Genomic DNA, 23,815 nt, shown 5'->3' with positions numbered 1-23,815 from the left:
TCCTTGCAAAACAGTTAGATTAATATTTCTATTTAGATATTTATACTTTTACTTGAAAAAAAACTTAATAAATATTATAAAGATAATTTTATTTGTGGATTTGATTAACAAGTAGTAACATTAACATCATGTAATATTGTTTTGTTGATATTTATGATAATATTTTTAAATTATAATTTATAATTTAATTTAATAATTATAAAAAAATATATAACTTTTAAAAAAGTGGACTGGCCCAGCAAGCCTGTAGCCCACATACTTGTGGGTTGGGCCGACCGTTTTCTGACCCACACCAAAAATGGGCTAGCCTGGCCTGACCCGTAAAATGTCAAAGCATATATGGGTTAGCCCGGATAAGATGGGCTAGCCCATATTGACAGCTCTATTTTAAAGTAAAAGAAAGTTTAACATTGGAATTGTAATTTCACTTTAATACTTGAGAAAATATTTTATAATATCAAAAGGGGAAAACGTGATGTTATATGGCACTTCAAATTAATAAAGAGAATAATGAAGCAGTACTATCAAACGTGTTTTAGTTTTTCATTTGAGGTTCGATATTTATGTTGAATTTGATTAAATTTAAATTCACTCATTATATGACAATTTTTTTTTAAATTTTCACAGGTTCAAATTTGAGACTCTAATTAAGAACAAAGAAATTTCAACTATCTCATCACAATCCATATTGATTAATAGCTAGAGGGCGTGTTGAAGCTCTTGGAATTATTTAACTTTGAGCCTATGCAAACATGAGTTAAAATAGTTGGTAGAGTGACTATTATATATTTATATAGATCGTAATAAATGAGACATTATTACCAAGACCAATTAAATTGGAAATTTTCCCTAATACTTTTTCATATTACATGCTTGATTGTAACGATTCAATCTCCTATTTTGAGTATTTGTACATCTCGAAGTAAACACATAATATCTATTTTGTTTTATTTTTTGCTTCAAGAAGTATCTAGACTATTTATGAGGTTCTTAAATACTTGTTGAAACAAAAAATAAAGTTGATCACCACCTTCATTTTTTTGTTGTAGGTGAGAAAGGGTCTTTTCAATTTATTTGTCTTCAAGGACATTTTCGTTAAATGCATGCGGTGGCTGCTTACTCTTTGATCAATGATTCACCGATTACTAAAATCGATGAATATGTCTTTCCGGGGGGTGGGGGGTGGGGGGGGTCACATATAGTATATGAACACTTACTTTTACATGACATTTGCAAAAGTGGAACTAAAAAAAAGGAAGCAATCAAATTGGGAAAAAAGGAGTTTCACCAAATTGAAAGTTGCATGGAATCTACCAAGATTAGCATAATTTGGATGGTTGCAATTAGGTGCTCGTTTTGCCTTGGCTATTCCATTTTTATTGGTGGTGAAAAAGAAATTCTATTGCCAAATTCCAAAATTTTGTAATTAGTTTTTTCTTCATTCATAGTTAACTTTGATTAACATATTTTACAATAACATTTGACTCTCTATAATAGCTTTATTTGGTTTGATATAGAAAATGAAGTAAATTATAATCTATTATAACAACTTAGAATTGTATTGATTGTATACGAATAAAGTGTTACATTAATTTCTAAGCCAATAGTTGGATTCTTGCTTGAATAATGTATAGTTCATACAAACATATTTTGCATTAGGCTGCCGTCTTAATACTGTTAGGGTTTTGTCCTGATTTTCTTACCTTATTTGAAGTTTATTTTTTCCTAAAAGAAAAGATAAAACATTACCATAAATGTTTTTACTTTTCCTGAAAGGAAAATATAATATTCTTCCATATTTGAGTTATTCTTTCCTTGGAAGAAAAGTTTGGAACTCTATAAATTAAAGACCCCTCTTCTCATATCAAAAACACAATAGCATCCACAATGTAGTCGTTTAAGAGTCTTGTTTATGGGGAGATTTATTCTCTCAACAATTTATAATATTTTTCTTTTACATTAGTTTTCATATAATAATATTATATTTTTAGTATCAGTTTTTGTTGTCTGATTTATCAAACACATGATATGCAATTGTAAGCTTCCGCATGACGCCCTAATCACCCTTCATAACCCAACAAATAATACTCCCTCCATGCAATTTTACTTGTCATATTTGTACTTAACATACCCATTAAAAAATTGATCTAATTAATTAATTATCTTTCATTATAACTATCCCTAATTAATTGATGTTTAACATTAGGTCATTTGAAAAGATTTTTTGGATAGAAAATATAATAGTAGTTGTTTACTTTATTTAATGTGGAGGTCGTTGTAATAATTGAGAAATAAAATAGTGTTTAGTTAATTGTAGCATCTTTTCTTATGTGATCACCTATTTTTTGACTTATATAAATCTTGACGATTATCATGAACCCACATTGTTATTTTTACATTTATCTTTTTTATTTTCTTTTCTATTTTTATTCTCTCATTATTAAATTTTCTAAAGTCCACCAAATGGACAAACCTTTTGCATTATACAAATCTATTGTTGTGCGTTTATGGAAAGATCATTTTTTTGGTATATTCTTTAAATTTCAAGCACCAAAACAAATCAATACTATTTTAATATTATTATATCAAATTCAACATAACTATTTCAATATCATTATATAAATTTTTAAAAAAAATTTAGCCTGATTTTATTATTCTAACTTTATATTATATTTTTTCATTTGAAATTTTTATTGTTTACATTTTTCATAAGGTGTGTCATGTGTGTTTATCCTACCTTCTCAGTTCTTTAATTAAAAAAGGATCCTATCTTCTCGAGATTTCAGTTGTAGAGGATTACATTAAGTATGTTATAGTTATTCAATTTACATATGACAACTACAACTAAAAAAATAAAACTTGTTTACAAAATTTAAGTTTAAGCCCCGAACTTGTTGAGACGGTCCTGATTCTCACATTCATAAAGTATTATAGAAAGAAAAAGTGAAATTACAATTTCAAAAGTTGTATGACTATCCAGGCTTCTTTACTCGAGTTTAGCTATCATGATCAAGTTCAACTAATCCTTTTTTTTTTTTTAGTTAAAGCGATTTTCTGAGATTCCTCATTATGAATGTGATGTTCTAGTTCAATAATTCTTTCTCTTTTAATATACATGTATTTAATTCAAATATTTTGATAATTAATAGCATGTGTTATTTGGTCAATTTGACTCGACAAAAAGAGAACATAAAATATGGAATATAGACATAATAATTACAATTAATGTTAATTCAACAATTAAAATAACTGATCATACGAAAAGACCAGCTAAACAATATAAAGGTTCATTCTCCTTATTTGACTTGGACTACATGTATAGATTGTTATTGGGAGTGCCATCATTTATAGTGCTGTTCTTTTTCTCAACTTATTTTTGAATTCTATTTCATTTTTAATTTTAGTTGGTAGTTAGGCCGCGAATTTTAGCACATGTTGCATTAGGAATCTTTAAAGAAATAAAAAGTGTATGATAGTATATAATTATTTTTATTTGTGATTATAAGAGTTCTCTCCTACATATACGAGTTAGAGCCAGACCTAAAATTTTCGGTTCATGTTTTAATTAGGTCTAAACATTAAAAAAAAAATTGTGTTAGAGTAAGCTCGTGATCGAACATGGCAAACTTTAATTTTACAATAGCACTAATATTGAACATGTTTTAAAGTTGGTGGAATAGAAATTTCAACATTACTGTTAATTAATCCATACCCGTTAATTAATTAGTCAAGCAAATATGTCTTGGTGCACTTTTCACTATAAATAGAATATTCTCTTTATATTCTCACTCAACTAATATATAGTACTCCCACTATCCTATTTTTAAAAGACACTTTTTTAGTCTATTGTAAAATGAATGATTATCTTTTTATTTGAAAATTATTTAGAATTGACATATCTTTTTACTCTTAATAATTTATTTGGATTCAAATGATATAAAAGTTCATCTTTCCTAAGAGGTAGAAAAATGAAAAGAAAAAAAAGAGTATGGAACTCTCACCATAACTCATTAATTCAACCATTTTTCCACATTTTGAATTTTAAATTTTTAATTATTTTAAACCTATTTCGATGATAGATAATTAAGCAGAAGAGACTAGTAGATCGTTTGGTTGGTGGAATGTGATAAATAAGAATATCTTATGGATCTGGATATTTCATGAGACTAAATAATCAGACTATTTTAGTACAAATAGTGGAATAAATTAATAACTCTGAGACTAATTGATATCCATAACCAAATAATTTCACATTTTATTCTAGAATTATTATTCTTATTCCACCAATCAAACGCTTACTATCCTACCATCATTTTTGGGAACTTAGGCTTGAGATAAGTGTTTAACTTATAATATGACTTAAATTCAGTGCTTTATTAATATCTATAATTTAAAATTCTTCACATAATTAATAATGTTTAAAAAAAATGTTGAGGGAAAACATTACGCATATTAAGAAGAAAAAAGAAATAAAAAATATATTTAAAAAAAAAGATTATATACATAATAGAAAAGTTAGCACAACGACAGATTAAAATATTTATTGGTCATGCCCTGGACACCAAATAAATATTCCATCTTTTTTCTAAATATAAATGTCAATTCCAATATTGATCTTTTTATATTTTACTAATTTTCAATTTATGCTACATAAACCGATTTGGTTAAAATAAATTCCCGCATTTGGTCTCTAAATTATATAATTCTTGTCCCATCAATTAAACGATTATAATTTTTGGATTTGTTTTATGGGATATGGGTTACAATTTTAAGATAATATGTAGGACTCTTTTATTCTCTTTTGATGGGATTAAAATTATAATCCCAATAGAACTCATACATTTTAAATCGTAATTCTTTTTTTTTAGCATCAAATTTTAGGTTTCTTTTTGTAACATCAGAAAACAAAAACCAAAAAAATCTTGTCCTCTGAATGTTGTTACAGCACAACCATTATTGTTGTCAGGCTAGCCATGTATGTTTTCTCCAAAAAATACTTCACATCATTAAGGGTTCTTTTGATATAAGGGATAGGGGACAATAATCTCAGAATAAAGTGTAAGATTATTTTATTCTATATTTGGTTAAGGATTCGTTTAGTCATAGATTTTTCAAGTAAAATTTGGGAGAAAATTTGATAAATAGTGTTTGTCCATACAATTTGTCATTATTTGGCAAATATTTTTGGCAAATAATCCAAATTTTCAAATGCTAGAAAAAACTAGTATTTGGGTCAAATCTCATTATTTGGGATCTTCTAAAAATTCAAATTCTACACTAAATTTTTATCTTTTACAAAAACACCCTCTATAGTAGTTGTTTGCGCTGTAATACATAATATTTTATATAAACACCAAAGTAGTGATGAAATATTCAGTGAATATGAAAGTGATGATATGGTTATTAATGAAAATAATGAACAATCGACTCAGGGTAACAAAGTCATGTGTTTTGTCTACTTCACAATATATGGAATGATGCTTGTTGCACTCACTTCGAAGTATCATATTGCTCTAGTGTCATGGACACTACTTGTTATTTGTTGCAACGAAGATCCAATTGACTTATAATACAAATCTATGGTTAGTTTTGATAGTTTTTAAAGCTTATGGGTGTAAATCATATTTTCTAATAAAGTAAAATATGTTTCCCAAATACTATGGCCAAACGCATGGTGAAATTTCACCCAAATTTTAACCCAAATAATATTTGCCAAAAATATTTGAAAATCTATGGCCAAGCACTAGCTAAGAATATCAGTTAGTTTCAAAATTATTTATTTCATTATTTGTATTAAAATGATGAAATAAAGTTTTTTTTTGGAATCTCAAATAATCTGCAACCGCTATCATCTCTGTCACAACTTCTACTATTCGACACAACTTCTACCAATCGAATGAGCACTCTGTAGGGGTAAACCCCTCGTTGAGCCTCGACTCAGAAAGCATTGAGGGAAATACTTAAGAATCAATATAAAACTTTGTTCAAACGTCCATCAAATATTGCATCGACTTTTTTTTTCCTTTTTGTAACATTAGAAAACAAAAACCAAAATAATCTTGTCCTCTGAATGTTGCCATAGCACCACCTTTCTTATTTTTATTTTTTATTTTCCTTGGGGATTGTGATAGTTAATGTTGTCCCTATAAAAGGATGGTAAGTGTCCTTCTCCATTTACCACCAAACAACTACCTCTCTACCACTCTCCCAACTTAGTCTTAAAAACCTTCGGTTCGCTTTCTATTCATTTGTGAGTCTGAACTCGATTGATTGATATCGAAGGCCTCTTATTATAATATGGTACTAAGTTCAAATAGAGTTGAAGATTTATCAACACATGCATGCAATGAAGAGGGTTTTGAATTACCAATATCAAATCATGATGTACCACCACTTGAAGTACATAGAGTTTGCTTGCCACCACACAAAACAACACTTGAAAAACTAAGACAAAGGTTGTTAGAAGTGTTTTTCCCAGATGATCCACTTCATAAGTTCAAGAATCAAACATGTTTGATGAAGTTGTATTTGGGACTTCAATTTTTTTTTCCTGTTTTTGAGTGGGGCCCTCAGTATAATCTCAAGTTACTAAGGCCTGATATCATATCTGGACTTACCATTGCTAGTCTTGCTATACCACAAGGAATTAGCTATGCTAAACTTGCTAATTTGCCACCTATTGTTGGTCTATGTAAGCTCCCTACAATTCTTAATTTTGTTTAGTAGATATATTTGATTTTTAGTTTATAGAATTTGTATGATTTTAGAATTTAGTTGAACATTTTTTAAACATGATAATGGGTTTTTAGTTGTATTGGAATTAAATTAGACAGAATATAACTACATTTGATATAAACTTTTAATTAGTTTCACTACTAAAACAAAAGTTTTTTCTGTCACGAATCACTAAGAAATTTATGCTATAGAACAGATTTTCACAGTGAGAAACTTTCACATTTTTTCGAAAGAAAACATTATTCTTTTTTTCTTTTCTTTTTTCATCGATTCCATTAAAATATCTGGTAAAAAACCCCCTAAACATTTTCCGGTGGGAAAATTGTGATTTTTTAGTAGTGTTTGGGAGATTGGGTGAAATTAGCCCTTTATAATTTGAAATTATTATTATTTTATTTTATTGCCTTTTAGATCTTTTATAAAAAGGATATAAACTAAAAACAAATTTATAAAAGAAATAAGATATGTTTAAGTTTATGATTTTTTTTAGTGGATTCTACACTTGTTCTATTAATTGAAGGCAGAGACATGCAAGATATTTAATATGAATGGATACAAAACATTATTGCACCTACTTATTCTGTCACAATAGTTTTGGACAGACCATCACTATAAATACATAATTCGTAAATATTCTAGCTCTGTCACTGTAATAATATTATGTTCAATCTGGTAATGCAGATTCAAGCTTTGTGCCACCATTGATTTATTCAGTTTTGGGAAGTTCAAGACACTTAGCAGTTGGTCCAGTTTCAATTGCATCACTTGTTATGGGCACAATGCTAAGTGAAGTTGTTTCTTACACTGAACAACCAATTCTTTACCTTCAATTGGCTTTTACAGCTACACTTTTTGCTGGAGTTTTTCAGGCTTCACTCGGATTCTTCAGGTAATCGTTAGTGTATATAACCTAAATCCTTTTCGTTCACTTAAAAAACACATTTTTTTTTGTTAATTTTGACTTTCTAATTGGCTTAGAAAAAGGGAGAATAATTCTAATGACTAAGTGGAAGCAAGTTTTAGAAAGAAGAATCATTTAGATACATTGCACTAAGAAAGCAATAAAAAAGAAAGGGAGTGGAATTTTATGCACTATGCAATAACAAAGATTCTGAGGTTAACGAACAATAATATATCCAGTGTAATCTCACAAGTGGATTTGGGAAGGATAAGATGTACGCAGACTTTACCTCTACCTTTGTAGGGTGATAGACAAGTTAATGAGTTAATCTCCGTCTTTAGCCATATAGATATGGTGATATTGAGTTGAATTGTCTTAATTCTAAACAAATTGTGAGTCGTCTATATGAATCCTTAATATATCGTTTCCACTGTATGCAAGTCCATTTCATTCTAACTTAAGTAAACTAATAAGGATTCTGAAAAATGAATTTTAGAACTCTGTGTTTACGAATTATTTTAGAACTCAGTTAGTTTAAACGTTTGTAGGTTGGGATTTATCATCGATTTTCTGTCAAAGGCAACGTTAGTCGGGTTCATGGCTGGTGCAGCAGTCATAGTTTCATTGCAACAACTGAAAGGGTTGCTAGGAATGGTCCATTTCACAAGCAAGATGCAAATAGTTCCTGTATTGTCTTCTGTTTTCCAGCACAAGGACGAAGTAAGAAGAAGCTTATATCTGAGTTAATAAGATTGTCGAAAAAGCAACAATCTTTGTTTACTCAACAAATTGAAATTTTAATCTTCTATATCTGTCTGCAGTGGTCTTGGCAAACCATTGTTATGGGCATGTGTTTCCTCGCGTTCCTGCTAACAACAAGGCAAATCGTATGTATTTGTTTGGTTTATGTACAGAAAAAGAAAACATACTAATATTCTGAATTTTGACGTTGTTGAATCTTCTTTTGTGGTATCAGAGCACCAGGAATCCGAAATTTTTCTGGCTTTCAGCAGCATCTCCGTTGGCCTCAGTTGTTCTATCAACTCTTGTAGTTGCCTGCCTTAAGTCGAAAGCTCATGGGATTCAAACTGTAAGTAATATGCATCAACTTTACGTTGATACGTAAGTTTTTAGCAGAATAAAACTGGAAATAACTTTGAGTTATTGCAGATTGGACACTTACCAAAGGGTCTAAATCCACCCTCAATGAACATGTTATATCTGAGTGGTCCTTATCTGCCTCTTGCCATCAAAACTGGCATTGTATCCGGGATCTTAGCACTCACAGTAAGTCGTTTTTATCCATAACGAGTGATTGGTCATAGAAATTGTAAAGAAGTGGTTCGTGATCAACGTTTTCATGGACTTACAGGAAGGGATTGCAGTAGGAAGGACATTTGCTGCTTTGAAGAATTACCAAGTTGATGGAAACAAAGAAATGATGGCTATTGGACTAATGAACATGGCTGGATCCTGTTCTTCTTGCTATGTTACAACAGGTACCAACCTCATTCAGTCATGGAGCCAGAAATTTAAATAAGGGCATTAAAAAAAAAAACTTACGCCAAGGGATCTCTGCCCTTGGCGTTATTGGCCTGTGGTTTTAGCTATTATATGTATAAGTAAGATTTTCTCTCCTTTTTTACCTAGATAAGTTTTACTTTTACAGGATCATTTTCTCGATCAGCAGTAAATTACAACGCTGGGGCACAAACAGTTGTTTCAAACATAATAATGGCAACAGCTGTGTTAATCACCCTGCTGTTTCTAATGCCACTGTTCTATTACACTCCCATTGTCATCTTGGCAGCAATCATCATAACAGCAGTGATTGGCCTAATCGATTATCAGGCTGCATTACGGTTATGGAAAGTTGACAAGCTCGATTTCTTAGCTTGCTTGTGTTCGTTTTTTGGTGTTCTTTTCATCTCAGTACCTCTCGGCCTAGCCATTGCAGTAAGCATCCCCTCGAAAGTTTCAGATTTTTAAGTCCTTCTGATCTTACCTAACTAATATTTTCTGGTTTTTGGTCATGAAATTTTAGGTTGGAGTTTCGGTTTTTAAGATCTTGTTGCATGTTACAAGGCCAAATACTGGTGTCTTGGGCAATATTCCTGGAACTCAAGTATATCAAAACATGAACAGATATAGAACAGCTGTTAGAATTCCTTCTTTCCTGATCCTAGCTGTAGAAGCTCCCTTCTACTTTGCAAATTCTACCTACTTACAAGAAAGGTTAGTTACTAACATAGGCTGCACATTCTGTATTTATTTCACAGTTTCATTTACTTGGAATTCCATTTAACTACAGGATATTGAGATGGATACGCGAAGAGGAAGAGAGGATAGAAGCCAACCAAGAAACTGCAATCAAATGTGTAATTATCGACATGACAGGTCAGTTGAAGAGAAAAAAAGAAGAGAAATTTGCTGATATTCTGTATCTAACATGTTGAGTGACAAAACACCATCTTTGTTTACCAGCTGTGTCGTCCATAGACTCAAGTGGCATTGACACAATATGTGAACTAAGAAAGACGCTGGATAAACGATCTCTTAAGGTAAATACATCAGCCATATAAAAGATGGCTCTTTTGTTTCCTCCATTAGTCAAAAAAATTCTTACAAAATTTGTTGTGTTCAGCTTGTGCTGGCAAATCCAGGTGGGAATGTTACGGAAAAGCTACATGAATCTAATGCTCTTGAGGGCTTTGGACTAAATGGAATATATCTGACAGTTTCTGAAGCTGTGGCTGATATCTCATCTTTGTGGAAGACTGAAACTGAATTGCCAATATAAGATAAAAGTTTAAATGGCATGTGATGATACTACAATTCAAGTTGGAAAGTTAACAATATCAGATCCTTAGTTGAAGTTTTTTTATGTAAGAGTTTAGTTCAAATTTGAGTCAAGTGTATGAATTTCAATTCACTGTAGTCCTTGGGTATTACCCTACTTAACTATGTAACTAGCCAGTCTTTACTTAACTCAGTCCAAGCAACATTCAGAAGTCCCATGTCTTTCTTGGTTGAATCGACTCAATCAGCGATTCCCAACAAGTCTTTCTGAAATTTTTGAAAATTGTTACGTTGGAGAGTAGTTCATCGACTCAAATTATATTGTGTTTCATCATCATGGTCAAGTGATTTCTTTGTTTTTCTCTCAATCTCAAACAATATAAACAAGTCTCAATCCCAAACAAGTTAGAGTCAACTATATGAATCTTTACTAACCACGTTTCCCATTCTATGTCAAATTTATATGCTAGTAAACGTCAAATAGTTGGCGTTCCATTGTTATAAAACAGCACAATATACTTTGTGTCATTATTACCATACATCACCAAAGAAGATAAACAGACTCATGAGGAAAAGGGAAAAAAGAGGTACTAAACTTGATTTGAACAAGTACCTCCAACTTTTTCTCTTCATTCATTATCAAGGAAGATGAAATGTTTTTTGCTGTACCATCTCTTTCTGCACTTTGAAACATTAAAAAAAAAACGCTTTCCGTTCCACATGTTCTAAATAATACTTCATAAAATTTACATTTAGCAACTTGACTAGCTTTTTCTCCTATTCAGGACCTGGAAAATTATTCTGAATTTCTGATATATTAGTAACTCGAACAAATTCTTCAACCATTCGTATTATCCTGGTTCAAACACAAGGAAAGACAACCCAGCAGGAACAAGTAGGACCAAAGAACTTCTAAGTTCTAACTATCTGACAGAATATTGGCTGCAAAACGTTGCAACTTGACAAATGATCAATCCTGAGTGAATAACTTAATGTACAAGTAGCTTGTTAACAACGAACATCCAATTAAAGTTGCTATACTTCTTTCTAAGTTTCTTTGGATTGAAAAGAAATCACCTAGTAACTCAGGTGCTTAGCGTGTTTTCCTCTGTGAATTTGGCAATTTCCTAGCAGTCCCCAGTATGTCATTGCCACAAACATGAGATAAATTGCATAGAGACGCTTCAAATCTTCTCAAATAGTAAATGAGTTAAAGAAGCCACCGGCTGCATGACTAAAAGAAAAATGTTGTTTGCTGTTGAACATCTACTTAGTCAAACACCTACATAAGATGAATTTCAAATTAGTTGAACTAGCAGAAATACACAGCTACATAGAATTTATGTATAATATGTAACACGTGTACTTTGAATAATATGCATGTCATTATATTTCATTAGTCATTTTGTGATGAGTCTCCAAGCCTCTAAAAGGATTTAAGTTTTCATACTCATGGGGCGAAGTGTTACCAACACCGACTAGAACAAAGTGTCCAACTAAAATACTAGACAATATTCAAAGAAAAGGAAAGGAAAAAGGGGGAAAGTAAAACCACAGAAGTAAAGATGAGTGCCAAAGCATAAGGAAAAGGATCCATCTTTATTTAATTTCCACAACATTGGATTGGTTTCAATTTTGTCGCATGTATTCCTAGTGTCTTCCATTCCTACAATTTAAGATAAGTATACGTTTATCTGCATCAGTAATATTTTCCGACCACGTGATTCAAGCACGACAAAAAGGTCATTTTTAAAAAAACTCTGTTTTCTCTTAAAATCTAGTTGACTCTTTCTTTCTTTTCTTTTTTGGGGTTGGGGGTGGTAGGTATTTAGTAATAAACATGGCTTCCAGTAAACTAAATCCTCAATTCCTTCTTTGGTTCAAGCTCGTCATTCTTTTGCTAAGAAAATATGGATCCTCAGCATAACTATGGGCAAAGTCCTCTTCTGACTTAAATTAGATAGTACTTGATCTTGAGTTCTACGAAGAATCCACCTTAAGCTTCTAAAGAGGGGGTTATGAAGATATATTAGGCACTGAGGGGGGAGGTTGAGTTGCTTTGACACAGTGTTTACCTCACAGAAAAAGAAGTTTAACCAAATTACAGAAAGACTGACAAGTTTTCCTAAAATGTCTCCCTTTCTGCATTGATACAGCAAGGAAGTGGATCGGTTAAAACACTCAAAAGATACACCTTTGGGAATATAGGTAGGAGCATACAGCTAATGGTATGCAAGACATTTTTCCAAATACTAGGAATGACATTTGTGAAGGATGAAATTTAGACTCTTTTTTTTTTTGAGAAAAGTAACAGTTAGTCTATATTTATCCGTAGGTATACTACCTCAAAAGTGTAGTTCCCCTCCAAAAGTGTTGTAATTACATAGGATCTTATACCTACCAAGTTACAGCCAGTCTATAGTTGTGCTGATTACTTCTGAGCTATCTAAGACTACTTGTTTACACCAAAAATAATACAGAGCTAAACAATTAAGCTAAGTCTTTGTATGTTGCTCTGCTTTACTTCAAAACATCTCTAGTTCCTCTCTAGCCATACTGTCCACCATATACATGATGGGACAATCTTCCATCTCTCCTCCTTTCTTCCTGCATTTCCATCTCTATTTCAGCACTTCAAAACCTCTTTGATCCTTTCTGGTTTCACCCATTTAATCTCTCTCATATTGGTGAACATTTGCCACAACTGGCTTGTCCACTTGTGGTGTAAGAAGAGATGGTTGACTGTCTCTCCTTGCTCTTCACACAAAAAACACCTGGAACACAGGTGAAAACCTCTTTTGTTCAAGTTCTCATGTGTCAAAACTGTCTCCTTAGCTAACAACCAAGTAAAACAGTTTACTTTATAGGGTATCTTAATTTTCCATATCCTCTTCCAAGGCCATTCTACTTCCTCAATGCCAACTGTGTTGAGATCTTCATATGCTGAGTTAACAGTGAACCACCCTTTGCTTCCCACATTCCATACCAGTGAATCCTCTTCAACAGACAAGTTACTAAATTGTGCTAGGGTGAAAAAAAGCTCCGCTAATCTACACATCTCCCAATCATTTAAGTTTCTCCTGAAGTGCAAATTCCACCCCTGATCATTCCATAATTTTGCTACAGTTGCTTGCTGCATTTGACATAGGTTGTAGAGGTCAGGAAACCTTTGGCTTAGTGGAACCTGTCCACACTATTTGTCCATCCAGAAAACCACCTTTCTGCCATTTCCCAACTTACAGTGTGATCTTTCTAGCACCAAATCCCATAGATCCCTGATAGATCTCCATACACTAGACCCATATGGAGAGGCCACCTCTGTTGTCATCCACTTATCCCTCATTCCATATTTTGCAGCAATCACCTCCTTCCACAATGAGTTCTCAGCAGATGAAAACTTCCATAACCACTTCATCATAAGGCTTTGGTTCTGAAACTTCATGTTTCTGATGCCCGCACCCCCAATCTTCTTGCTTATGTTCATTTCTTCCTATTTGACAAGATGATACTTTCTCTTATCTTCATTTCCTTGCCAAAAGAAGGTTTTTCTGAGTACCTCTATCTATTGATTACACCAGCTGGTGCTTGGAAAACAGACATCATGTATGTTGGTAAGGCATCCAGCACATTGTTGATCATAGTAAGTCCCCCCCCCCTCCCCAGATAAGCATTGGCTTTTCCAGTTTGCTAATTTTCTCTCGCACTTCTCTATCACGCCACTCCAAATGCTCATTGACTTACTTTTTGCACCTAATGGCATGCCTAAGTAGATGGAGGGTAGCTCATCCAGCACATTGTTGATCATAGTAAGTCCCCCCCCCTGTATTGGCCAGCTCCTCAATTTGTACTACTTCAGTAATTGGGTAGATATAGCTTTTCCCCCAGTTCATATGAAGGTCTGACACAGTGAAATTTAGACTTTTTTGTAATACCAAGGACACAATCAAAACAAATCCCAAACACCTGGTACAATTTGAACATACTCTACAATTTATTACTCCATGAGTTACTGCCAAAAAATCTGCTCCATCTTTGTGAAACTTACTTCTCAAGCAAGCAGCCAATAAGTCATCAAAGAGTTTGTGTAAATAATGGAATGGTTAGCATTACTCATTTTAAACTCTCCCACGGTGACATAGTATCTAAGGATCCCTCTTTATCCATTGGAACTTAATCTCCATGACGCTGACAATGACAAACCTCTCAGTTAATAAGGACCAGCAAGTGGAAGAAAGACACTTTACTTCATGTAGGAAAGAGACATGGTGTTCAAGGAAAAGTCAACCTCGAGGTCTCTAATAATATTCTGCACTTTTATCCCATTAGCGTCCATCAGTTTCTCAGATTCTAACTCCCTCTCCCTGACTTCCACTTTTGTCATGTTTGTGGTAATAATCACAAATTTTCAACTGCAACTACTGCTCTAAATTTTGTTCATTACATTTAACACAGCACATATAAGTACTAATTTGTATCCAAAATATATAAATTCCAAAACATTTTTTATAAGTAACAAAAACTCGAGTTAAAGTTCCCAAGGTTCATACATGCCACCATTCATAGCTATGACAAACTGTTGCCAAAGCACCATAGAAAAGAGAAATTTTAGAAAACTACCAGTATGGTTCAATATACAACAACAACATACCCAGTGAAATCCCACAAGTGAGGTAAAGTAAGGTTCAATACATAGATGCAAAATCAAATATATAGATTAACAAAAAAAGATAGCTACAGACAAGAATGGACAGAGAACATCTACAGAATGTCAATTCACATCATAATTAAGAAGATGCAATAATCATAAATCCCAAGGAAAAATCATTAGAATAGCTGAAAAACACCCAACCAAAGTGAGGATACATACGCCAACAAGATAGAAAGAGACCATAGCAGAATAATAAAGGAACTTACTTGATCGGTATCTTGTAATGGGAATTTCTCGTAATTCACGTTTTATACACAAATATTCACCTAACAATGCCATCACAGCAACCCCAGTAACATTCACAATCCACCATGTTAATGAGGAAGGCCAACCACCATAGACAATGCATATAAAAAGATGGATGATGTAGAGTGTTGCAGAAAAATCTAGGCACTTCTTTGCCCTCTCAATCAAATAGAGTAAAATGCCAGCTCTGTGTTGGGGAATAAGACATTGGAAATTCAATTATGCAGGTCAATCAAATTCTCTGGAAATTTGGAAGCTTTTCACAGGTCAGTATTTTTCTCAACTGAGAACAGCATGTGCAGTGGAAAACAATAAAAAGGTCACATAATTACGTAACTTTGGAGTATTTACCTTATTCCAGAAAGGAAAAGAGTTCACAACTAGGGAGGAAAGGTAAAAGAAATATAATTCATTCTTCACGAATTTTTTTGGCCTTATCTGGTATTGCATTTGTTGTCTTTTCTTACATTACAAGCTCCCTCTTCCCTGTTTCCACCAATTTATATTTGGCAAATAGAACCAGAGACGAATCTAGGATTTGGAGTCTCCCAGTGCCAAGTAGACTCATCGATCAAATCAACTTTAGGCTTCGGATCGAATTAGTCATCTTTTCGGTCTATATGACAAATCAATCAATAAAATATGAATAGTAATAAGATCAATTTATGTATACAACAAATTCACACCCCACATTCATCTGAAATCAGTGAACAAAGTTAAAACTTTCAATAATATTACTAATTTCATAGATATCCATCATTCATTTACCATTGTCCTCGACAAGTTTTCATATTCTGAAAACGGTCAATGATGACATCATTACTTACATTTGCAAATACATCACCGATTTATGTAACACACTAAATAATCATTTAAATATTGATCACCAATGCTATTCCCCACTACATTTTTCATGGATGAGAATGTTCTCTCCACAGTTGTCGTAGCAACATGTAAAATCAGAGTCAACTTCAGAAGATATGTGTTAACCAAATCACGAATTCCTTGCAAATTGGAGAACTTGGATTACCACCTCACATATGAATAATGAAAGTATCGAGTTGGTAACTCAAATCTCGAATCTGCCATTATCCAATTCACATGGATAACACTTTGCTAAAGTTTTGATTCTATCTTTGTCAAAGTTAGAGAAAGAATTGACCAGATTCAAGCTACCCATTGCAAGAAGCAAATCAATACACACAACATCAAAACGATCATTAAGCTTTTGAAGTTGCACATCAATGACAACAAAAAAGGCTTCAACACACAAGTGGTGTGAATAACAAATAACCGGAGACTTATGCTTTGACTTTTCAGGTAAATAAGACTCGTCTAACTTGGGAATCAAAATATCATGTGAATCACAAAATGAGGAAACTTCATTCAACAAATATTCTCATCAAGTTTCCCGTATATGCAATCTTTTCTTTGTAGCGTTAAGAAACTTCACAACACTAACAATATCTTGATCTAATTTTTTGTAAAATCTTGCTCAACTCATTTGACATTACCAACATCAAGTGAAGCATAAATACAAATTTGAATGGTTAATTCTTCGTCAGATTTTCCGCTTGATTTCTATCACTTGAGGTGAAACCTTCATGTTCAATAGATGAGAGAATAACAATAAAGTTATCTAAAATGCAATCCCCAACAAGTATCACCTTGTTTTTGGAGCCCTCGTTCTTGATATAATGGTTGACCAATATGAACTTTACCGAATTCAAGTAATTGTTTTAACTTTTCAGCTTGGTGATGATAGAGTAAATCTCTATGCTTGAAAGATTCTACAGCAACATTCATAACATATCCAAATGTTTTTTACCAATAGCTACAAGTGTTAATTGTAAATTGATGAGCAAAGCAATGAATGTAATACGTTGATGAACTATTTTTCATAATCAAAGTTTTGAGACCTTTTATCTCTTCATTCATATTACTAGCTCCATCATAATTTTGTCCACGTATTTTCGATAGACTTAGTGAGTGATCGAAAAGCAAAGAATAAATTTCTTCAATGAGCATGACAACGTATTATTAATATGGATACGACCGATAAATCAGTCTACTACTTCACCATTTTTATCAATATACCGCAAAACAAGAGTCATTTGTTTTTTGAGTGAGATGTCTTTGTAATTGCCATTTCACGACTTGGAATTGTTGAGATGATAATCTTTGAGTGATTAGGGTTACAGGTGTTAGAATTCTAATAGAGGTTACATGTGTTTAAAATGGTTCTTGTTTTGCAGTATGTTGATAAGAATGGTGAAGTAGAACGATCGTTTGTCCATGTTATTGATACATCGGCATGCTCATTGAACAAAGATTTGTTTTTTGTTTTTTTGATCACTCATTAAGTCCATCCAAAATACGTGGACAATGTTATGATAGAGCTAGTAATATGAAGGGGGAGATAACTGGTCTCAAAACTTTGATTATAAAAAATAATCCATCAGCATATTACATTCATTGTTTTGTTCATCAATTGCAACTAACACTTGTAGTTATTGCTAAAAAACATTCGAATGTTAAAGACTTTTTTGATCATGTTAATAATATATTGAATGTAGTTGGAAGATCTTTCAAGCGTAGAGATGAACTCTATCATCACCAAACTGAAAAGTTAGAGCAATTACTTAAATCCGGTGAAGTTCATAGTGGTCAAGGATTACATCAAGAACATGGGCTACAAAGACCAAGTGATACTCATTTGAGATCACATTTCAAAACATTAGATAATTTATTGTTATTTTCTCATTTATTGTTCATGTGCTTGAAATATTGAATATGAGGGTTCCACCTCAAGTGATAAAAATTAAGCAGAATATATTTGACAAAAATTAAAACATTCAAATTTGTTTTTATGCTTCACTTGATATTCAAAGTGTTGGCAATGTCAAACAAGATGAGATTTTACAAAAAAAAATATCAAGATATTGTTAATGTCGTTGAGTTTCTTAACATTCAAAGAAAAGATTGCAAGATATGAGTCAATCTGGATGAGAATCTTTGTCGGAAGATGTTTCTTCATTTTGTGATTCCCATGATACCCATGATATCTTGATTTCTCAAGTTGAATGAGTTTTATTTTCATGGAAAATCAAAGTGCAAGTCTTCTCGTGTTTGTTTTTCGCACCTGTTGCGCGTTGAAGTCTTTTTTGTTGTCAGTGATGTGCAACTTCAAGAGCTTAATGATCGTTTTGATGTAGTGAGTAGTTATTTACTTTTTGGGATAGGTAGCTTGAATCTGGTCAATTTTTTCTCTAACGTTGACAAAGGTAGGATCAAGACTTTAGCAAAGTGTTATCAATGCGAGTTTGATAATTGACAGATTCAAGATTTGAGTTACCAACTCGATACTTCCATTATTCATATGTGAGGTGGTAATCCCAAGTTCTCTAACTTGCAAGGATTTCATGATTTGGCAAAGGTTATTTACTTGTGAAGTTGACTCTAATTTTGCCTATTGCTACGGTAACTGCGTAGTGTGGAGAGAGCATTCTCATCCATGAAGCACACAAAGAATGAAGTGCAAAATAGTATTAATGGTCAATATTTAAATGATTGTTTAATGTGTTACATAAGTGTTTTTGCAAATGTAACTAATGATGTTATCACTGATCGTTTTTAGAATATGAAAATTCACCATAGATAATTATAAATGAATGATGGATATTTATGATATTAGTAATATTATTGAAAGTTTTAACTTTGTTCATTTCATAATTTCAATTAAATGTAGGATGTGAATTTGCACTATATATAATACATAAATTGTCACCTTATTAATGTTCGTATTTTATTGGTTGATTTGTCATATAGACTGAAAAGACAAACAATCCAATTTCGAAGCCTAAAGTTGATTTAGTCGATGATCTACTTGGCACTCGGAGAATCCAAATCCTGTATCCTCCTCTGATCCAAACCACCCACACCAATCCACAATTCATAATTTAGATTTTTTATCATACTAGGAGTACTCTAAAACTAGAAGTTCTATGGGTCCAACCTTAATCCTAAACTAATATACTACAAATATTGTTTGGCCATGCAGGTTTTTGGGCAATAAGGTCTTCCATTATCTTAATTTTTCTTTTTTATTCTACTTCATGTCAAGCAAAGAGAAGAGGTGGGTAAGTTTTTAGTAAATGAGATATCAATAAATTAATATCCTTTCTCACACTTTCCCTGTAGCAATTAGGAGAGAACATATGAAAATTTAGAAATTCATTAACATAACAAATTAAACAACCAGCCCAAATGAAGCATACAAGCAAAATAATCCTCTACCGGTCCTTACAGCAAAAAAGGTTGGAACACTGCTTGATTTAACAAAACCACAAACACTCAACAGTGAATGACCACTTCTAGTTACTTATACTCAAATTCTTCACTAAGTAAATATAACTAAAAATAAAAAATAAAAAATAAAAAATGAGAGTAAACGAACACATGAGAGCCTTTGATGGGGTGGGAAATGATTTTTAGTAGAAGAGGGCCAATATTTTGTTACGTGTAGTTAATTTCTTCGTGAACCATGAAGTTGACTAGGTACTATTTGTAGGGAACCATATTTTTGTGCAGACTTCCTATTTTTGTATACTGTTTGTACTTTAAATTCTTTTTCTTTTGATGAACGAGCTTATAGCAAAAAATTCATCACCATGCTAATATAATTAGTATCTTCACAGAAAGGGGAATAAACGAACACAATTTATACAACTTATTAACAAAGACAACTTATCATTATGACTAGGGAAAATGTTACAAACTCTAAGCCACAAAGCCATTGACAAGCAATTGAAAAACTTATATGCGAAGACACGGAAAATAAAACAAGATCTCACCCGGCAAGTGAACTGAGAAGAAAGGAAGCAATGACGCACCATCCGGTGACAGTTGAAGCAGTAACAGTGGCGTAATCAAAGAAATAGACAAGACTCATTCGAGAAACACGAGACCCTACAAGAATTTCCAAGAATATCCCTAACGTCAAATAGTATAAGCATTGAATACACCCAATTTGAGCAACAATTAACCATGGATCCCACACCACTGTACCATAGAACATGACTGTTGCTCAACTTTTTCCCCACCAACACACAACCAACAACGTTTCGATTCCCTCAAATCCACAAGAAGTATGTTTTTTTTCAATCTGAACTTCAAAACACCCCAAAAGTACAATCTTTGATGACTCTAGCTTAACTTTTCCCCACCAACACACAACCAACAACCTTTCGATTCCCTCAAATCCACAAGAAGTATGTTTTCTTAAATCTGAGCTTCAAAACACACCAAAAGTACAATCTTTGATGAGTGTAGCTTAACTTTCCCCACCAACACACAACCAACAATGTTTCGACTCCTTCAAATCCACAAGAAGTATGTTTTTTTTTCAATCTGAACTTCAAAACACACCAAAAGTACAATCTTTGATATACTGTTGTCTATTCCCTTCCTCACAAACAAACACCCAACCCTCAAAACCCACAAAAGTACTCTTCAATCTGAATCAAAAATTAACTTCAAAACACACCAAAGGTCAATCAATCTTCCACACAAACAAAAACCAACTTTCAATTTTCCTCAAACCCCACAAAACCAAAATACAATCTTTGATTACTTTTGCTGAGTTCTTCCACTCAAAAACAAAAAGTAAATCAATTTCTCCAACTCCCACAAAAGCCACCAAATTACTCTGTAATCTAAATCAAAATTCAGGTTATTCAACAATAAAAGGTCTATTTTTTAAATTCCCTCTAAACCCACCAAGGTATTCTTTAATCTGAAGAATATAACAAACTTAGAAACGCACCAAAATACAATCTTTGATGTGTGTCAAAATTACCTAAAAAATACACCATAAAGGAACAAAATCTGATCTATAACAGGGGCGAGATTGGTCAAAATTAAAGGAAAAATAACACTGAAGATATGAATAAGGAAGGAGATACGGAACCTCAATTTCGCCAGTAAGAAGAAAAGTGTTAAACTTGATCAAAGCATAGCGTAAAATCTGAATTTGTTTCTAGAAAAAAAAAAAATTACAATGAGGATTCCAACATTTTAATTTTTTATTTTTAATCAAACAATCTGGAATCCCACATTATTAATTGGAAAGCAACGTGCTATTGGATTTGGGGTAATTAAAATAGGAAAAAAAAACTTTTGGCCAAAATGGTAAAATAAAATATTTTACGCTATATTATTTTACTTTTTGAATTTTTTTTACTCTTTTAACTTTAATATCTTTTAATTAAAAAATGAAAAAAGATCAGTTTATTTTAAAATAAAAAAGATATTAGTATATACTTTTTAAATTTCTGGCCAAATTTTATGATCATTTAGCATTACTCATTAAAATATTTGTCATATTTGATTATCATCTAATTACTTGGTGAGCATGTAATTGGATGTAATTGAAAATTGTTGGTAATTACATTGTCTAATTACAAGTTGATTACTTTTTAATTTCTTAGTTTTTATTTTAATTTAATTTAATTTTAGTTTTATTATTTTGAATTTATTTTATTATTCTAAAAAAAAATATTATTTTTTTATTTCATTTTATTCTCATTTTAACTTTTAATTCTTGTGATTTCATGCGATTTTTTGTAATATCTTTTTTATTTAGTTATTCTATGTAACTACACAAAATAGATTCAATTGTGAAACTATTTATCAAGTTGACTCAACCCTAACCATTTATCCTTAATGAACCCATGGCTATAATGTTAGCATGTTGTTAGCATCACTACTATGAATGATTCCTCTGATATTTTGTCGGTATATTGATACCATATAGGTATCATATAGGACTAAGCTTAATCCTCTGTGATACTCCATCGATATATTGAAAAATGATCGATATAGGTATCATTTCATTAAGTTTAAGAAGCTCCTTAATTAATTTTAGATTTTAGCCGGATTTGCAAATTAAATTCAATTCGATTATATTGTGAATTCTATGGCTATAATTGCAATTCATTTAGCCATTTATATTTGCAAATTTAACCCCTTCCCTACCTTGACTCATTTGTAAAACCATTTTGGGCCATTTAAAGTGACCTAATTCAGCCCAAATTCAATTCTAAAGAAACCCATTCCAATATAATTCCAATTAACCCATATGTACAGCAGGCCAAACCGACCCAGACCCCTGCGTCTTTGTCTTCTTCTCCTTCAACACGCAGAAAACGACTAGGAACGTACAACAGCAGCCCAGACGCGTCGACACACGCAACAGCAAGGCAGAGCACGCGTCCTACCCCTTTCCTCTTCCGGAATGGGGCAATTTTTGTAGGAAAAAGTGTTTAGCCGAATTGGTGAAAGATTTTTGAATTCAAATTTTTGAAATGGAGCCGATTCTCATTCGGATTTTCGTCCTTTTTCCTATTTATTCTGAACCCTAGCCTCTTTTATATATTATTGGATTATTCATTTGTAAAGGGGGGATATTGGAGGAGTTAGGGAGAATTCGAGATAAATACAAAGAAACTACTAGCTATAGAGATTCATAGATAAATATTTGGGATACTAAGCTGAGAGAGTGAGAGTTCAATCTGGGTTTGAGTCTTTGCATCATTTCTCTGTTCACGTGTGTTTACCGGAGTTGTGTTTGAAGTCGTGGAAGCTCGCTGATCTCTTACTCGTCTAGTCTCAGCTCGCTGCCCTCGAAAAGGTAAAATGCTCTCTCTTTCATAATGTTTTTGTCTCTTTTCCGTCTTCGAGATGAGATTCATGTGTGTTGTATGATTAACGTTGGCTGTAAGTTCTGTCTTAAGTGTATTCAGCTCTTCCCGTTGGTATAATTTTCTTTATTTCCGATTTCCTTCGAATCGTGACAGTGAATAGGGGGCAGAATCTTTAGCGAATTGATGTGGAACTTGTATGTTGTTTCGTCTATGGCTTGCTGATATAGTATTTCGTTTTTCTTTGTTTATAAATCCTCTGATCATTCTACTGCTTATCATGTCTTGTTTGAATCGAATTTATGTTTCTATATGCCCAAGTTTTCAGTTGAAAGTGCTTACCATTTGTAGAACTGAGCTCATAAGGTGGGAAGTCATATTACTATCCAGATTCTAGTTTACTCTGTCTTTTGTTCTATTTTTTTTCAAATTTCGTTGTCTTGCTCTCTTTTTAGGATCATCCTGGCATGTTGGCTTTCTCATTTTCTCGATCATATATAATTTATTAATTAGCATATTTTATAAATATTTGAAAATCCTCTCAAAAAGATTTTGTTTTAATTAAATATTTGGTTAATTAGTTTAGTTATATAATAGTTTATATTTTTAAATCATTCGGTTTATGATTAAGTTAATTATTTCATTTCATTAAGTTTAAGAAGCTCCTTAATTAATTTTAGATTTTAGCCGGATTTGCAAATTAAATTCAATTCGATTATATTGTGA

At 32.3% G+C, this 23,815-nt stretch overlaps 2 protein-coding genes across 2 annotated transcripts; one reads left to right on the top strand and one right to left on the bottom strand.

Moving 5' to 3' along the window:
* Positions 1 to 6,163: 6,163 nt before the first annotated feature.
* LOC102603154 (probable sulfate transporter 3.4) lies at positions 6,164 to 10,769 on the top strand. Its single transcript, XM_006346520.2, has 12 exons — positions 6,164 to 6,691; positions 7,417 to 7,624; positions 8,185 to 8,356; positions 8,458 to 8,523; positions 8,613 to 8,726; positions 8,807 to 8,923; positions 9,009 to 9,135; positions 9,306 to 9,592; positions 9,681 to 9,871; positions 9,948 to 10,033; positions 10,121 to 10,197; positions 10,281 to 10,769. The coding sequence occupies exons 1-12, from the start codon at positions 6,298 to 6,300 to the stop codon at positions 10,434 to 10,436; spliced, it is 1,995 nt and encodes a 664-aa protein (XP_006346582.1). The 5' UTR covers positions 6,164 to 6,297; the 3' UTR covers positions 10,437 to 10,769.
* Positions 10,770 to 11,108: 339 nt separating this feature from the next.
* Positions 11,109 to 21,447, bottom strand: LOC102602819 (protein SYS1 homolog). The gene is made up of 3 exons (XM_006346519.2): positions 20,243 to 21,447; positions 15,350 to 15,576; positions 11,109 to 11,717 (listed from the first exon to the last, which is right to left on the bottom strand). The coding sequence occupies exons 1-3, from the start codon at positions 20,464 to 20,466 to the stop codon at positions 11,710 to 11,712; spliced, it is 459 nt and encodes a 152-aa protein (XP_006346581.1). The 5' UTR covers positions 20,467 to 21,447; the 3' UTR covers positions 11,109 to 11,709.
* Positions 21,448 to 23,815: the final 2,368 nt, after the last annotated feature.

Source organism: Solanum tuberosum, unplaced genomic scaffold (assembly GCF_000226075.1).
Source record: "Solanum tuberosum cultivar DM 1-3 516 R44 unplaced genomic scaffold, SolTub_3.0 scf00078, whole genome shotgun sequence".
NCBI lineage: Eukaryota > Viridiplantae > Streptophyta > Magnoliopsida > Solanales > Solanaceae > Solanum > Solanum tuberosum.
Note: the sequence above shows the minus strand (reverse complement) of the source record. Positions and strands in the feature narration are given on the sequence as shown.

What these genes read in the sequence shown, in the direction of transcription:
- LOC102603154 (XM_006346520.2), top strand. Translation starts at nt 6,298, where the DNA reads ATGGTACTAAGTTCAAATAGAGTTGAAGATTTATCAACACATGCATGC. An exon ending in GCTTCACTCGGATTCTTCAG is followed by an intron (nt 7,625 to 8,184) that starts GTAATCGTTAGT and finishes AAACGTTTGTAG; the next exon opens with GTTGGGATTTATCATCGATT. An exon ending in AAGCTCATGGGATTCAAACT is followed by an intron (nt 8,727 to 8,806) that starts GTAAGTAATATG and finishes GAGTTATTGCAG; the next exon opens with ATTGGACACTTACCAAAGGG.
- LOC102602819 (XM_006346519.2), bottom strand. Translation starts at nt 20,466, where the DNA reads ATGTTCTATGGTACAGTGGTGTGGGATCCATGGTTAATTGTTGCTCAA. An exon ending in CTTCTCAGTTCACTTGCCGG is followed by an intron (nt 15,577 to 20,242) that starts GTGAGATCTTGT and finishes TCCCCAACACAG; the next exon opens with AGCTGGCATTTTACTCTATT.